This window comes from Oreochromis niloticus, linkage group LG4, assembly GCF_001858045.2.
Source record: "Oreochromis niloticus isolate F11D_XX linkage group LG4, O_niloticus_UMD_NMBU, whole genome shotgun sequence".
In the NCBI taxonomy this organism is placed as follows: domain Eukaryota; kingdom Metazoa; phylum Chordata; class Actinopteri; order Cichliformes; family Cichlidae; genus Oreochromis; species Oreochromis niloticus.
The window spans coordinates 15,702,091-15,720,553 of record NC_031969.2 but is presented as its reverse complement, the minus strand read 5'-3'; the positions used below and the strand labels follow the sequence as shown (position 1 = coordinate 15,720,553).

General features: G+C 34.7%; 2 protein-coding genes across 8 annotated transcripts in view; both read right to left on the bottom strand.

Moving 5' to 3' along the window:
* The window catches only part of LOC100709195 (uncharacterized), a 1,346,887-nt gene that overhangs the window by 180,633 nt on the left and 1,147,791 nt on the right, over positions 1–18,463 (bottom strand). For 5 of the 6 annotated variants that reach the window (XM_025906577.1, XM_025906579.1, XM_025906578.1 and 2 more), the window contains 6 exons: positions 10,373–10,681; positions 9,205–9,528; positions 8,299–8,622; positions 7,399–7,722; positions 6,499–6,822; positions 5,599–5,922 (listed from right to left, as the gene is read on the bottom strand). In XM_025906577.1, coding sequence (XP_025762362.1) covers positions 5,599–5,922; positions 6,499–6,822; positions 7,399–7,722; positions 8,299–8,622; positions 9,205–9,528; positions 10,373–10,681 — 1,929 coding nt within the window. Of the gene's footprint in view, positions 1–5,598; positions 5,923–6,498; positions 6,823–7,398; positions 7,723–8,298; positions 8,623–9,204; positions 9,529–10,372; positions 10,682–12,529; positions 12,564–18,463 lie in introns of those variants that run through there. The other variant, XM_025906580.1, reaches the window with a different exon arrangement.
* Positions 1–18,463, bottom strand: part of LOC106096470 (immunoglobulin mu heavy chain) — a 1,110,954-nt gene that overhangs the window by 152,101 nt on the left and 940,390 nt on the right. The gene's annotated exons all lie outside the window — the stretch shown is intronic.

Sequence of the window (18,463 nt, the reverse complement as noted above, 5' to 3'; positions counted from 1 at the left end):
AACAATATAATATCACGTTATTACAATATGCATAAATATCACGTTCGTACAATATAAATATCACGTTCGTACAATATAAATATCACGTTCGTACAATATAAATATCACGTTCGTACAATATAAATATATTGTACGAACGTGATATTTATGCATATTGTAATAACGTGATATTATATTGTTCAAACGTGAAAAGTATATTGTACAAACATGATAGTATATTGTACAAACGTGAAAAGTATCTTGTTAGAACAATAAACTTTTCACGTTATAACGTGATATACTTCTTTTTTTCTTTTGCCTGGGTGGCAGCTCTACGTTTCCGTACAGTTGTTCCAAAGATTAACAGCAGAGTGATGAGGAAGAGAAGGATGAAGACGATGGCTACGCTTGCTATGTTATCATCTCCAGATAGTCCAGGGTGATGAAGCTCCAGAGAGTCCATGACGAAAAGATCTAGATGAACAAAATTTATTCTGTCAAATATTTGGACATTTCACAACCCACTTTGAAACACACATTGTAAGATACTAACTTATAGATTTTATCTATTTTCTGTTAAATACATTTTTTTTTTTTTACTCTATATGCTATATCAGATTCATAGTCAGTCAACCTAGTTGGAACTTATAACAACAGAAAAGAAAAAAAAAATAAGGTGACAGAGGTCGAGTGAGTGTCCCATAAAGATGAATAGAATTTCATGTCCTTTCAGACCTACAATCCTGACTTCTGACTTGCTTTAGAAAGTCTTCAGTATTGTTTAATTACTATATTTAAGCCTTGGCTGGGAGATTTAAAGGGTTTTATTAAGGAGTCACCAGTTTTTTAGGGGTGCAAGACCCAGTAGACAAAACACAGGCACACAAAGACAAGTCACAGAAGCAGTGTTACTGAACTGTCTGCATATTAAATAAACATAGACTGTTCCCTGAACACCTAATATAGTGATGTTGTATTATTCTAGTAGAAATTAGATGTTAAAAATACTTTTATATTATCATCGTTGTATAAATAACCCAAACATGCTACTGTCTACATTAGGATAGCACTGTGACTGTACAACAAACATAAAGCTCACAAAATGATTTAAATGAAGACATGAACTGCATATAATGAACATCAACAGAGTTGCAAACTGTTTTTTTTTTATTTTATTTTGAATCTGCATTAAAACACACAAACACAATGTCATATTACAAGCAACAGACATTAAACAACAAACAGCAGACAAAGACATGAAAAACATCTACTAGGCCGAGCACTTGGAGTCTTGGTTGATGTTCATGTTGAGGTCAATGCGGTTTTTGTCAAATGTTCTGTACCCAATGGACCTGACAATAGCTCTAGTTGTGTTAACCACAGATTCGTGGTACACTACACAGCTATAGACAGCACCATCCCTTTGCCACTGGTCAAGGCTGACAAATAACTGGCCATAAGCAGAATAGAATCCATTGTTTTCAATGGGTTCTGTGGTATTAAAAGCATAAGTTGAGTTTGCTTCCTCGTCATCCACAAGCCAAGACACAAAAACCTCCTTAGGGAAGAAGTCTTTCACAAAGCAAGTCAGGGTCACCTCTGCTTTGTTAGTTTGTTCTAAAGGAGGGAGCATAAACACTGACGGACGCTGAGGTTTTCCTCCTGTAAGCATGAAACAACATGAGACTTTGTGCCACACATAAATTAACCAGCATAATTAACCAAAATAATACAGGAAATTAAATCCACACACACACAGGCATACACATACACTCTGAGAAGCAGGGCTTATAATGTCTTTGATATCAAGATGTCAATAAGGACTAAATACTGTTTCAGAGTATTTTTCTTACCGAAATCCCTTTTATAAGGTTCCCTTGAAGGCTCAATTAAATCTGAGTGGTGAACAACACAGAAGCGTGTTACCCCCCTGGTCCATTCGTCATAGGTGATGTCAAGCTTAGACACGTATGTATTCACATTGTCTTCGACTTTAGTGACTGGGTTACTTGCTATGTCCCCTAGTTTCTCATCCTCCCAGGTTATTTGAGGTGCATCTTTTTGTACTGTGACTGCACATGTTATAGTTCCTTTTTTACGGACAAGCATGTCCTCAGTTGTGGGGCCACTGATTACTACTTTCACATTAGATGTAACACAACCAGGACCTGAGTAATGAAGCAAAAAACAGTTAGTGAGAAAAATTATTACAAAACCATATTAAAAAAAATAAATGTATCTTTTTTAAAAAAAAAAAGAAAACTAATCAATTACTCACTTTGTTGGTTCTTTTTGTAAGTGACAGTTTTATTCAAAGATCCATCTTCTCCTCCAGTAAACACACATGTAAATATAGTAGGATCATTCAGGTCACTGGAATTTACTGTGAGAAAACTTGCTGCATTGTACACTTTTTTTCCAGCCGCATTTTTTGAGTAAGAAACTGTTTCGATCAGATCTACTGTGCTGGTGATGTCTGCCCCATTTTTCAGCCATTTTAAGTTATGTGTCTTTGGTGCAAACTCTTTGGCAAAGCAGGAGGCAGTATAGGTATCATCCTCATCAGAAGAGGAAGAAAACGCTTTAAGAGTCGGATTCTTATTAAATTGTTCTGAAAAACAAAGATATACACAAATATGTGTATGCAGAAGCAGGGAATAATATTTATATATATATGCAGAAGCTGAGATAAATAATTTGCTACAGTCTTCATACTATATGGATTTTCTGTATAAACAAGTTTCCGGTGCTCAGTTACTTTTACTTAGCACTTTGCACAATGTCCAAAAGAAAATTAGATTACTGTAGTCACCACTGGCGTGCACAGATAGAGACGAGGTGGTGCTGAAGCACTTGCCCTTTTGCCCTCAGTCCAAAAAAGTGCCCTTTTGAAAGACGTGATTTTTTTTTTTTTTTTTAAAGCTGCGCGATTTAAAAAGGTGTGAAAATAATGGCTTGATTTGTGCCCCTTCTTCAAAGACACCCGAACCCTGTCGCTTTTTCACTGTCACCGTGTCACGTGAACACGCTTGCAGTTCATTTGTTGTGAGGCGTGTAGCAGCGGCATGACATAGGACTACTTGGAGTAGGCATAGTAGGCTAACTATAGCGACTGGGAGCCACGACGGACAACACGGCAGCTCTTTCCCTTCCCAACCAGTCAGGTAACCCATGAATCGAGTGAAATTATTCTGTTTGCCCTCTAAGACCAACCTGCAATTGTTTTGTTGTGAAGCCTGTCAGAAACTGCACATGACAAACTTTGCCAGCTTGCCCCCTCCATCCATCCATATGGATAAACAAAAAAACGACACATTTAAAATGTAACCTAAACCATTTAGGCAACCCCACTCTCCATCAATTCCGACCTTTTTGCATACACTATTGAAAATATCACGTTATGCTATAGGCTACATGCCGTTAGGCAGAGGGCTCTTTTGAGCCCATTTTTCGTTACAAATTTTAGGATGATCTCACGGAAATCTGTGAATAAATACAAAGTTTTCAAACTGAAGTCAGTGACGGGAAGACATCACACTTTTTAGAGATGGAACTGCAGAAAAACCTAAAACCTTGACATGATTATGAATAATAGAATTATGGACGTTTCTCCGTTTTTGTGGATTAGCCTTTCCATAACTAACGTCAACTACTGTCCTACTTTGGTAAGATTGAAATTAATGTCTTTGACTGTCTTTAGTAGGTGTCTCCTGTGAGAAAGTTAGAACACCGTCCAACTGTCTAAAGATGCAGTCTTTAGCCTAACTGGTTGTTACTGACTCAGCGATGCTCGCAGACATTTACGCACTGTGTTGTGACCTGATTGTGACAGAACAGTGACGTTGTTATTGGTAGTTTGAAGGGTACGGTGTTGGGGGTGGTGCATGTTAAAAGTTTTGAGAAGCACTGGTTATACATGTTAATTTTTTTTGGTGTAACATATTGGCAACATTAACACATTAATTTGCTAAAGGAAAAATAGGCAGTTCCCAATTGCCTGTGAAAACGACCATTCTGCCCTGTTCTTGTAATGACCACAGTCAGTCTTATTCGTTCTCATACATTTTGGTCTATTTATTTACTAATTTCAGCAAGCATAATGCCTAGGAAAGAGAGGCTGAGAAAGGAGAAAGAAAGGGATGTACAACAGGCAGCCCAGGGAAGCAGTTCTCTGCTCTCCTGGATGAAAGCAAAGGAAAATGAAGATGAAAGGTCAGAGTCAAGGGCAGAGTCAGGTTCTATTTTAATGTTTTAATGTAACCTGCTCCTTGCAGTTAATTCTATTGAAAAATCTTAAAAGCTGTTCACACTTAGTTTTTAATGAACTTAATCAGCAGGCATTGAGCTAACTATTATTTTGTACCTACGAAAGTTATTTCTATGTTACAAGACTTGCAGTATGGGTTATTATTAAAACTATCTGTTTAAGCTTATTATTATGATAAATAATAATACTATTATTATTATTATTGTTCCATTGTAGTCAGTCACAGCAGGGAAGCAGCTCTATGCCATCTACCAGCATGCGATTTTTTTATTATAAAAAGAAAAGGTTTTCCACATATGCAAAAAGTGCCCTTTTTTCCCCCTGGAGCACTTGCCCCCCAAAATGTCTGTGCACGCCACTGGTAGTCACAAATGGAAATAAGTGAACTGCAGAGCTTCAGTGTTCACTTCTGCATATACATTGACTGGCAAGCAAACACACATTTAATATTTATGTTAATTATGTTAATTATCAATGCACAGTGAAAGTGGAGGAAGACGATAAAAGATCAAAAAGGACGAGGATTATTTAGACAGATGGAAAGAAACACAACATGCAACAATACTGATTTTCAGACAGGCGCAGAGGACTTACAATGTATGAGTGAAGAATTAAAAAAAGACAATGTGCCAAAGCTTAATACTCATGAGCAACACTGCTTAGATATATTCTTTTTCTCATCCCACCTTACTATGTGTGTGTGTGTTTCCAAAAAGTGTATAAACAATTATGAATTTTGAAATATTTAACAATATTAGCTTTAATGTTGGTTATGTTTTTTGTTTGATTGTTTGTTTTTTTAAATAAATTTAGGTTTTGGTTGTAAGCCCAAACACTTATTCCTCTTTGTATTGAGATTATTTGTAGCTTGGGGTGCATTTACGATAAAGTCAGCCTCTACTATGTTTTTTTTTATTTTTTTCAAAACACAAAAACTGGAGAATAACTAGATAAGTGACTCTTATAATTATTAGAAGTAACAATCAATAAATGTGGCCCAGTAATACTTTATAAGAAATATTGCTGCAGAAAATTTGTACTAAATAAGGGTACTGTAGCAATGTATCATGTACGCGATGTATGTAGAATTCAGATAACCTAAGAAAAGGAAATTAAATGATATATAGTTTTACAGACTATAACAATATCAGCCTGTGCATTCATGTGCAAATTCAATCAAATTATTTAGTTTGCTATATGTTCACAGTGCTTTCATGTAAACTTGTTATAAGTTAAATAACATAAGATAAACTGATTAAATGTGACTTAACATAAGGCTTACCTGGTTTTATGGTGTTACTTTTATGTTTATGGTGTTAAAAATATTTTAAAGAAAAGTATCAGTTACTCACCTTGTGTGTTGTCTGTGTCACTTTTATTCAAAGATCCACTTTGGCCTCCCGTAAACACACAAGTGAATTCAGTATCTTCATTCACATCATTGGAATTTACTGTGAGAAAACTTGCTGCGTTGTACACTTTCTTTCCATCTGCCTTTCTTGATTCAGAAATTGTAGTGATCAGATCTATTTTGCTGGTGATGTCTGCTCCATTTTTCAGCCATCTGATGGCATGTTTCTTTGGTGCAAACTCTTTGGCAAAGCAGGAGGCAGTATAGGTACCGTGCTCATCAGGAGAGGAAATCACTTTAAGAGTTGGATTCTGCTTAAACGCCACTGAAAAACAAAGACGTACATAAATGTGTGTATGCAAGAAGGAACTGAATGTGTTTTTAAGCTGAAAATCTTATTCTTTGATGTTTTTCAGACTATTTTATAACATGAGCAACTCAAAATGTACTAGGAATGAAGTCAGCCTCTACCATCATTTCTTCCAAAAACAACAACAACGAAAAATAGTGAACTTACAAGAACTAACTCTAATCCTTCTCAGAAGTAAAAATCACTAGTTTTAGTGGAGTAATACTTTACTAGTAATTGCTACTGCTGCACATAAACAACCAAGTCTTTGTGAATGTTTCATGCCTCAATTTATTAGCTATTAGTGCTCATCGAACTGCCTCTACATTTTTTTCGCATTATATTTAAATCCCCTCAAATGTTTGTGTAACTGTTAAAATACTTTACTAACACTTTCATGTCAGTACATTAGAACTGAATTAAAGTATAAAGAATAATTTCTACATGACTTAATATAAGGCTTACCTGGTTTTATGGCCATACTTTGTCTTATTACAAAATCATAGTGACAAATGTTATTACTTTTTTTAAAGAAAAGTATCAGTTACTCACCTTGTGTGTTGTCTCTGTCACTTTTATTTAAAGATCCACTTTGGCCTCCCGTAAACACACAAGTGAATTCAGTATCTTCATTCACATCATTGGAATTTACTGTGAGAAAACTTGCTGCGTTGTACACTTTCTTTCCATCTGCCTTTCTTGATTCAGAAACTGTACTGATCAGATCTATTTTCCTGGTGATGTCTGTTCCATTTTTCAGCCATCTGATGGCATGTGTCTTTGGTGCAAACTCTTTGGCAAAGCAGGAGGCAGTATAGGTACCGTGCTCATCAGGAGAGGAAATCACTTTAAGAGTTGGATTCTGCTTAAACGCCACTGAAAAACAAAGACGTACATAAATGTGTGTATGCAAGAAGGAACTGAATGTGTTTTTAAGCTGAAAAACTTATTCTTTGATGTTTTTCAGACTATTTTATAACATGAGCAACTCAAAATGTACTAGGAATGAAGTCAGCCTCTACCATCATTTCTTCCAAAAACAACAACAACGAAAAATAGTGAACTAACAAGAACTAACTCTAATCCTTCTCAGAAGTAAAAATCACTAGTTTTAGTGCAGTAATACTTTACTAGTAATTGCTACTGCTGCACATAAACAACCAAGTCTTTGTGAATGTTTCATGCCTCAATTTATTAGCTATTAGTGCTCATCGAACTGCTTCTACATTTTTTTCGCATTATATTTAAATCCCCTCAAATGTTTGTGTAACTGTTAAAATACATTACTAACACTTTCATGTCAGTACATTAGAACTGAATTAAAGTATAAAGAATAATTTCTACATGACTTAATATAAGGCTTACCTGGTTTTATGGCCATACTTTGTCTTATTACAAAATCATAGTGACAAATGTTATTACTTTTTTTAAAGAAAAGTATCAGTTACTCACCTTGTGTGTTGTCTCTGTCACTTTTATTTAAAGATCCACTTTGGCCTCCCGTAAACACACAAGTGAATTCAGTATCTTCATTCACATCATTGGAATTTACTGTGAGAAAACTTGCTGCGTTGTACACTTTCTTTCCATCTGCCTTTCTTGATTCAGAAACTGTACTGATCAGATCTATTTTGCTGGTGATGTCTGCTCCATTTTTCAGCCATCTGATGGCATGTGTCTTTGGTGCAAACTCTTTGGCAAAGCAGGAGGCAGTATAGGTACCGTGCTCATCAGGAGAGGAAATCACTTTAAGAGTTGGATTCTGCTTAAACGCCACTGAAAAACAAAGACGTACATAAATGTGTGTATGCAAGAAGGAACTGAATGTGTTTTTAAGCTGAAAAACTTATTCTTTGATGTTTTTCAGACTATTTTATAACATGAGCAACTCAAAATGTACTAGGAATGAAGTCAGCCTCTACCATCATTTCTTCCAAAAACAACAACAACCAAAAATAGTGAACTAACAAGAACTAACACTAATCCTCCTCAGAAGTAAAAATCACTAGTTTTAGTGCAGTAATACTTTACTAGTAATTGCTACTGCTGCACATAAACAACCAAGTCTTTGTGAATGTTTCATGCCTCAATTTATTAGCTATTAGTGCTCATCGAACTGCTTCTACATTTTTTTCGCATTATATTTAAATCCCCTCAAATGTTGGTGTAACTGTTAAAATACATTACTAACACTTTCATGTCAGTACATTAGAAATGAATTAAAGTATAAAGAATAATTTCTACATGACTTAATATAAGGCTTACCTGGTTTTATGGCCATACTTTGTCTTATTACAAAATCATAGTGACAAATGTTATTACTTTTTTTAAAGAAAAGTATCAGTTACTCACCTTGTGTGTTGTCTCTGTCACTTTTATTTAGAGATCCACTTTGGCCTCCCGTAAACACACAAGTGAATTCAGTATCTTCATTCACATCATTGGAATTTACTGTGAGAAAACTTGCTGCGTTGTACACTTTCTTTCCATCTGCCTTTCTTGATTCAGAAACTGTACTGATCAGATCTATTTTGCTGGTGATGTCTGCTCCATTTTTCAGCCATCTGATGGCATGTGTCTTTGGTGCAAACTCTTTGGCAAAGCAGGAGGCAGTATAGGTACCGTGCTCATCAGGAGAGGAAATCACTTTAAGAGTTGGATTCTGCTTAAACGCCACTGAAAAACAAAGACGTACATAAATGTGTGTATGCAAGAAGGAACTGAATGTGTTTTTAAGCTGAAAAACGTATTTTTTTGATGTTTTTCAGGCTATTTTATAACATGAGCAACTCAAAATGTACTAGGAATGAAGTCAGCCTCTACCATCATTTTTTTCCTAAAACAACAACAACCAAAAATAGTGAACTATCAAGAACTAACTCTAATCCTTCTCAGAAGTAAAAATCACTAGTTTTAGTGCAGTAATACTTTACTAGTAATTGCTACTGCTGCACATAAACAACCAACAAGTCTTTGTGAATGTTTCACGCCTCAATTTATTAGCTATTAGTGCTCATCGAACTGCTTCTACATTTTTTTGCATTAAATTTAAATCCCCTCAAATGTTGGTGTAACTGTTAAAATACATTACTAACACTTTCATGTCAGTACATTAGAAACGAATTAAAGTAGAAAGAATAATTTCTACATGACTTAATATAAGGCTTACCTGGTTTTATGGCCATACTTTGTCTTATTACAAAATCATAGTGACAAATGTTATTACTTTTTTTTTAAAGAAAAGTATCAGTTACTCACCTTGTGTGTTGTCTCTGTCACTTTTATTCAAAGATCCACTTTGGCCTCCCGTAAACACACAAGTGAATTCAGTATCTTCATTCACATCATTGGAATTTACTGTGAGAAAACTTGCTGCGTTGTACACTTTCTTTCCATCTGCCTTTCTTGATTCAGAAACTGTACTGATCAGATCTATTTTCCTGGTGATGTCTGTTCCATTTTTCAGCCATCTGATCTCATGTTTCTTTGGTGCAAACTCTTTGGCAAAGCAGGAGGCAGTATAGGTACCGTCCACATCAGGAGAGGAAATCACTTTAAGAGTTGGATTCTGCTCAAACACCACTGAAAAACAAAGATGTACACAAATGTATTTATGCAACAGAATGCAAGTATTTATCTTTATTTACTATTCATAAATTTAGAAATCCACCCATCCATTTTCTTTCACTTATTCAATTCAGGGCCACTGGGGTGCTGGAGCCTCTCCCAGCTGTCTTAGGGCCACAGTCAATGTACACCCTGTACAGGTCATGAATCTATCTCAGGGCTAAGACACAGATCCAGACTATCATTCACAGTCAAATTCACATCTATGGGCAATTTAGAATCAACAATTAACCTAAACCCAGAAGAAAAGCAATATTTAAGAATATGTCATGCTATTTGATGAGGATAAATATTTGCTTTTATGTTATTTATTTGACATAAGCAGCATATTTGAATATAATTGTTGTTTTTTTAAATTTGAAACACTTATTCCTTGGTATGCTCAGATTCTTTTGTCAATACAAGCAGGTCAAAGTGAACTTACAATTAAGTTTGTTTCCAGTACCATGTCTTGAAAACATCAAAAACCAAAAAATAGAGGACTAAAGAAAACTAACTTTCTTTTAAGAGGTAGCAATCACTACATGCAGCCCACTATTATCTCACTAGTAATTATGACAAAGGTTCAGAAAACAACTAAAAAAAACAGCCTTGTACTGACAAGACTACTGCATTTGATAATGTATTACACGTGAGTACAGTGGTTATTAGGTCTTGTATAACTTCTATGTTTTTTTTAAACTTTTACATTAATTAAAATTGTTTATCTTTGGAATATATTATCAACGCTTTCACTTAAAGTTGTTATAAGTCAAACAGACTGAGATAAATTAACTGAATATGACTTCACAAAGCTTACATGGTTTTTGAAAAGAAGCCTGTCCATTCCCAGCAGCATGCGTTACAGCACACTGAAAAGTCTGTCTTGCATCCCAGTCCTGTCTCCTCACTCGGACTTGACTGACTCCTGTATAAACATTGCCTTTCTGTACTGCAGGATAGTGAATGGTGTCTGTCAAGGAAGTGGACCAAAGGAAGGAACTTTTTGTCCACGAGAAAGTCACAGCAGGAGGGTTAAAGCCGATGGCAAGACAGCCAAGAGTGACCATATCTCCACTCTGAGAACCACATGGCATCAGGGGAAACACAGTGGGTTGACTTGAAGTGGCTAAGAAAGGGGAAACAATAATAATTAATATACCACAATGGAAATACAATAATAAAGCATACATTTTCACCTAAGATTAATTAAAGATAGATAATAATTAGACATAGATAGATAAAGATAGACTTTAGCCTTTAAATGTTTATTATTTCAAATGCCCCGAATCCCAATTTGTTCATCAGCCTCTGTCAGTGCTATTACATATATTACTGTTGTTATAAGTTCCAGATTTTGTTAGTGTATAGATCATTTTCTAAATTATTTTAAATGCAGAATATGGACAAAAAAACAATAACAAAAAACTGAAATAAATAAAAGAATAATATAAAGTTGGTAAACTTCCTTTCACAGTGTTGATGGCAAACTCTTTTAAGAACACATTTTATTCCACTTCAGCATTGATGTTTGAGATTGAAATGGTTTACTTACCTGATGAAACAGTGACTGTTGTCCCCTTTCCCCAATAGTCAAAAGCACCGTAGCACAGTACTGAATCTACTTAGTTCTTAGTATAAAAAGGCTAAAGTACTAACGATACATACAAAAGGTCTACTTCAACATTAATTAAGAACAATATTATAAAATCCTGTCAAATTCTCCCTAATAAATTATGTGTTAGAGCCAATTTTGACAATAACAAGTTTTTATAGCAAATGTATATGAACACAATTGAACTTTGAAATGACACTGACAAAAAGTTAAATTATAACTTGTATCCATGGACACATATCTTAACTGATGATGTTGTCACTGGAGAGCCATTTTATAAGTCTAAAGGTCATTTGACATACTTAATAGATACTTTTCTTACTGCTCACAAAACTTTTGATACTCTTACTTAAGGATTTTTATTAATCAAAATCAGTCTGAAAGTCTTTTTTTGACAAATTTTTTAACAAACTACAAAAACTGCTGATGTAAGTACTTAATTTACCAAATTTATCATTATAGTTGTAAACAAATTAAAATCATTACATTGTATTGTAACGTGGGAATTAGGAATTTGTCTCTTTAGCAAAGATTATAGCTATTTGCACCTGAAGACTGTAACTGTCGTGCCTTTTCCCCAGTAGTCAAAAGCGTAGTCACAGTCTAACAACTTACTGACAACTGCTTATAAAAACCTTACGCTCCATCTAATAACAATCTACAATCTGATATATTCTCCTTATAATTAATATATAGAGATTCAAAAGACTGAACAAAACCTGTTTTTCACCACCAACATTTAAACCAAGTCTGTAAATTATAAGACATTTATCCCTCAGCAGTCTACAAATGAAGGTATTGAATTTTCTCACAACCACAATATTCCTTTAAAAAAAATATCAAGATTTAAATGAAAATCTTAGAGTTAAAGTGAAAGAATTAGATCACCTTACCTGATGTGACTGTAACCATTGTACCTTTCCCCCAGTAGTCAAAAGCCCAGCCATCACAGTGTTTTCACACCTGTCACAAAAACTAACTTCTGTGATATGGCATTACTTGGTGACATCATTTAACTTTGGAAATGACTGACAGTGACCATTGTACCTTTTTCCCAGTAGTCAATAAATGGCCACAATCTAAAGTATTATTTACCACTCAACACAAAAACCTGTTCGCATTTTTCCATCTTATTTTACGATAACCAAAAAATCTGGAATACTCTCATTTTTTGCAAATTGAGATTCTGAATTCTTAAAAATAATACCTAAGTTTTAACCATTAAAGAATAAACCGAGGGTACAGATTATAGACTTGTAATACTATAGAAATTAGTATGAAAAACATTTTTCTTTGAAAAAACAACATCACAGTCTTTAAATTTAAATCTTAACATTAAGAGAAAGAAATGAATAATTTTACCTGATGTAACCGTGACCATTGTGCCTTTTCCCCAGTAGTCAAAAGCATCGTCACAGTGTAATATTTCAACATATCCGACATACAAAAACAACCACCTCCAAGTTCTAAATATGCCAAATTAAACAGTGTTTTATAGTTTTAGTATTAACATTATGTCAGAAAGCTCCTCTTACCTGTTGTGACAGTGACCATTGTGCCTTTTCCCCAGTAGTCAAAAGCATCATCACAGTATAAGATATTAACACACTGAACATACAAAAACAAGCACCTTAAAGTCTCTCGTGGTCCCACTAAAATCGAAAAACCAAACAAACAAAAAAACAGAAAATGCCTCTAAAGAACTACATTTATAATATGAAGACAAAAACCTTTTTTACCTGTTGTGACAGTGACCGTGGTTCCTTTTCCCCAGTAATCAAAAGCAGCGTTCACAGTGTAATAACTCAACATATCCAACATACAAAAACATGTCCCTTTAAAACCCTAAATACAACGACTTAAAAAGTGTTATTACATTTTTCATAAAAAGGAAAAAATACATATATTTTTTACCTGTTGTGACAGTCACGGATGTTCCTTTCCCCCAGTAGTCAAAGTAGTAGTCACAGTGACAGATTTCAATTGCACTTCATAGCAAAAAATATTTTGACAGCTTCTCTGTCATTTAACAGTAAACTGAGAAACTATTACCTATCATTTACACAGCTATTTTACTAGATAACATTATATGCAAAATATAACCAAGATTAAATAATCAGTTAAATATAGCATTTTAATAACTCAAAATACATTTTACTATCACACCAGACGTTACTGTGACTTGTGTTCCTTTCCGCCAGTAGTCAAAGTAGCCATAGCTGTCACAGTGATCTGTTAGAGTCTGTTTCCAATACAAATACGTATTTAATTTAAACCAAAGGAATCAGGTTTCACAGACAAAATGATTCCCAGTGTACTCTTTATTAGCATTTTCCTTTGAGACATCCATTTCCTGTGGTCTGGGTTATATAAAATTAGGTATCTTGCTAACAGTTTGTAAACACTTCCTCTTTATCAGACCCTTTGGCAGCTCCTGCTTTTACAGCAACCAGATGATAAATTCAGTAGGAGTTAATGTTACTGATAAAGAACAATGTGTCTTGAAGAAGCTTGAAGAAACTTGTTCAGAAAGGCAAGTGGAGATAATGACCAAATTATAGAACACCATTAACCACCTGCTTAATCTTTTACCATGTTTACCATGCATCATGAATTTCCATTTACAGTCATAATGAGAGTAGCTAGCAAGTGCTCCAGTAATGCTGAGTGGAGTCATCTGTCGCACATAACCAACTGCTAGTACCTCTGTCTTTATAGCCTAGTTGTATTTGTTGAGTTTTTCCCTCAAGTTATTAAACACATTTGTTGCTTTCACCTTTAGCAGGAATATGTTTCCTCAATATCTTTTCAAGATACTATGCTTTGTTGGAGGTTGCTGAAGTAGCTTCCTTTTTATTAAATCATATGGTGGTTGAAAGGGGGCCATTGCTGTCAGACATTCCCAGGCTAATCTTTTCAGGGTCTCTTTGCAGGAAAACAGTTTGCAAACTGTATAAAATTGGAAAATCTGTGTGACAGATATTTCAGTTTTGTTTCCTCTTCTCTCCAAAACTACAGTACTGTGCATTACCTGTAGTCATACAATTCATACACAGTGCCTATACTGCAAAGACTGTAACAATCTAAAAAAAAATTTGTAATTTGATGAGCAACAGCCTGAGATGTCTGAAGAAAAATACAGCAAGTTCAACAATATATCTCAGTTTTTCCACATTTATGAAGCCTATTGTCTTTCACATTATAATCTGTTTACAATTCATAATGTTAAGAACTTAACAAGAGTTAAGTGTGATGTCTGAGTATAAATCTGCCTCACAGGTTGCTCTGATTGAGAATGAGGTATGTTCTTTTAAATAATTTGAATTGATTTGAGTATTTCTTGCATGTTACCTGCTGGATTTTACATGACAGAAAGCACACTCTGTTATGCTTTGGCAAACTGCATAGTGAATCTAACCTGATCATGTTGAGATCATCAACTCCTTTTAGACCCACAGTGCAGGAAAAAGTAAGGAAATAAAACTTGAGCTTGAAGATCAAAATGACAAATGTGGTTTATGAACCTTCAATTCTCTCAAAAAAGACTGGAAAAGATTTGGAGCAGATGCTTAAAGATTAAGCCACTAATTACAAAAGCAGCATTTTTCTTTTGTTTTTGTTGGGTGTTTTTTTTTTTTTGCTTCCATGTGCAATTCTGCAATCTAGTTTTGCATTTGTGTGTCTTTCTTTTTTCTTTTAATTGAATTTAAAGTAATAAAGTACCTTATTACATAAATCCCTTTGAAACACCTTTGCTAGGTCATGATAAACAGAAGGAAGCATAGATAAATGGGAGGACAATGAGTTGGTGGGCAATGGTGGTTGCTGTGGTAGAAGTGGCAGACTACAAACAGTGTTATGAACAAAAATGACTCTAGTGAATAATAATATTTTTAGATGAGTTGACAGTGGCATTTTGAGTCCAAAGCCAGAGGAAGCCTACAACTGGTCAAGTGCTGGGTGGAGAAATAATATAGGCCATGTCTTGTGGGCACACTGGACAGGTGTTGATGAGATGTCCATGTTGCCCACAGTAAAAACACTCACTAACCACAAGCGTCCTTCTTCTTTCCTCTGGAGTCAGCTGGGCCCTGCAGATGTGCATTGGCTACAACTCCAGTTTGCTCTCATCCTTTCTTGTTCCCTCTTTTGCTTCCCTGAAGTTTCCCACCTGAGGCAGAGTGGAACTCTGGGCGTTCAGTTCTAGTTGAAAATATAGTTGTCCATACACACATACATAGAAACAAGAGAGTCAAGTAAGTATTTAACAGCTAACTCTTTCTTCATATAAATAACTGAACCATTAAAAAGGCCTGATGGTACACTATTGTTTTTTTTTTTTTTAATTATTATTATTTTAGCTTGGACACTTTAGTACACTTTAGTTTAGGTGAAAAAAAAAATCTGCAATGATTTTGCTTTCTTTCTTAAATAACATGCCTGAGACTTATGACCTGGTTACATGCCTGATGGTCGGCATACTCTTAGTGGTACTCATACTCATTTTGAATTGGTATTAATTATGATTTTTCTTTACTCAGGCATTATTCAGTTCAGATGTGCTATTCTATAAGGAAATGCCATTGATGAAATATTTATTTTCAGGCTAAAAAACATACAAACACTGTATCTCTCCTGCTTTGTCCAATATATTAACAAGAACTATCAGTGCTGAGCTTTTTGCTATCAGTCCAAAGTTTCAGTTTGTTAACTGCATGCAGAAACATCTGTTGTGGTGAAGACTGCTTCCTGTGTGTTATAATAATATTAACCCGAAAGGATGTCCTTTGAAAGTTTGAAAATACCCCTGACTGTATGTAGGTTTAACACTTTAACTTTGGAAAGAAATACATTTGAAGTAAAAATTAACTGTAAATAAAGTCTAATATATATTATTTAAAATGTGTTTGGTGCATTTTAATTTGTAAAGATCTACATATTACTCCTATTATTATGAAAATAAGGGCTAAAAAACTATAACCTTTTAGCTGGTGTCGTTCTAACATAAGTTCTTAGTGTAAGAAAACATGACTACCAATATATAAACATCTTTGCTTTCCCTAAGAACTGTTTTGTTAGAAACATACCAGTCTTACACTTTCCACATACAGGATTATATGAGGACTTGCTTGTGTCTGAATTATATAAATTGGGTCATTCTAACTTGTTATAACAGTTGACACTATTTTATGTGCCCTCCCAGCTCCAAGCAGATCAGAAAGTTGTATAATAAGAACACTACTACTTGTGTTCACAGCTGACCATGTGCAGGATGGAAAAGGGCCGTGATCATGGCCATTGTTTTTGCCAAAGGATATATCATTGTGGTTGTTATAGTGCACTGTTGTTGAACCCTCTACAAAAACTTCACCATGTACATTGGCTATCATGAAACTTCACACTGGTTCTAACTTTAATGCTTTTATATTAGTTTAACACTATTTTTCTTTGTCTGTCTGTCAGTTTATGAACTATTTTAACTATGGTGAACCAGAAGCAATAAAGAAAAACTGTTAAATTGCCATATTTTTCAAGTTGAAACTACCCCATACAAAAACTTTACAGTGCACACTGGCTATCATCCACTTCCTTAAGATTTTTATATTACTTTTAACAATAGCTTTCATTTTTTCATTTCATTTCAATTTACCATTTGTTTCACTACATTTACATTTTTTTGTGACTATGCATATAGTGTTATGTATTTACAGTTTGTGTTATTGTATGTAAAATTAAGTATTGTACAGGTGGTTTATAGTGGTTTATAGAGGGAAGTCCTTGGAATTGGGGGTGGAACTGTGTCATCAGTTCATGTGTGAGTTCAGGGTGGTTATGGCTTTTGGGATGAAACTACTCTCAAGTCTGTAGGTCTTTGTGCTGATGCACCTGTAGCGCTTCCCTGAAGGAAGCTGGTTGAAAAGGTCAAGACCAGGGTGGGAGCTGCTCTTGATGATGTTTGTTGCTCTGCTGAGGCAGCTGGAGGAATAAATGTCCATCAGGGACATGTATGTTGGTCTAGGTTTTGTTGAATGTTAGAATAATGATGTTAGTATTTGGGTTAGTATTGAATATTTCCGATAGTGTAAATAGAAATAGATCATTTCCATACTACATGTAAGAAAGGACAACTTGCATGAAAAATTATCTTAACCTGATGGTGTATGATGGATAGACGAAAAATGAATCACAATTGAACTTATGGTGCTTGGAATTTATAAGTTACAATAACTAATTTCACTATTTTTTGTCATTAATATTTTTGCTCTTAGAAACATCAACAAAATTGCTGTTTAGTCTTCTTTAAATGTGTCAGTGAACTTTCTCTTTCATAACAAAATGTGCCATAGCTCAGTTTAGGGCATGTTTTTGTATTATCATTTAACAGTGTAGGTTCCACCACACAGTGACACAAACTCATACAAAAACATTTCCTGAAATGGGGCCTGAAATGTTCAGTATTTTACAATACAGTACAATTGTTACACAAGCAGAAAATAGAAGTTTTACCTAACGACTTTTACTTTCACTATTTCAGTGCAATATCACCATACACATAATAGTCCCGTTCTTTGTGGAATGAAGTTTTTGTCATAGGATGTGCCACTGTGGCCGCTATAGTACACTGTGGTTCAACCCCGTACAAAAACATCAGCCCACACACTCACACACATGTGAATCACTGTGGCTGCCCCAGTTATATACACAGTGACACACAGTGATGCAAGAACCTGTGCCACAGTGTAGTCGCCACTGTGGCCTATGTTCTACTTGCATGTTTACCAATAAGTATTAAAATAAATATTTTTTGTTGTTTAAAACTTTTAACGAAAAATAAAATTTATAATGATTTTCAGTTCAACTCAGTTCAGTGATTTTTTTGTATCATCCACAGAAACAATATAAAAAGAACAATATAAAGTGTGTGACTTTGATAATGCAAATATTTCCTCTTGTTTGTATTACCTGTGAAGAGTGAATCAAAACAAAATACATACAATTAATTAATATACTGTATTTGATAGGTATATGCTGTGCTATGGGGACAAAGTTATTTTTTAATCTTAGTCAGCTTTTCAGCTTTTCTGTAATTAATATTTATGCCCTTGCTTGTCCTTACATCAGTAACATGATTTTATTGTGTTTTTAGGTTTTTGCATGTATAATTCGCAACATGACCACTCATTTCACACACTACTAAAATTATTATGGAAAGATTTCATAAAGAAAGACTTTGCCTCGCTTAAGGAGGTTTTTGTAACTGTGTGAATCACTGTGGCCACCCCACACTGTGACACA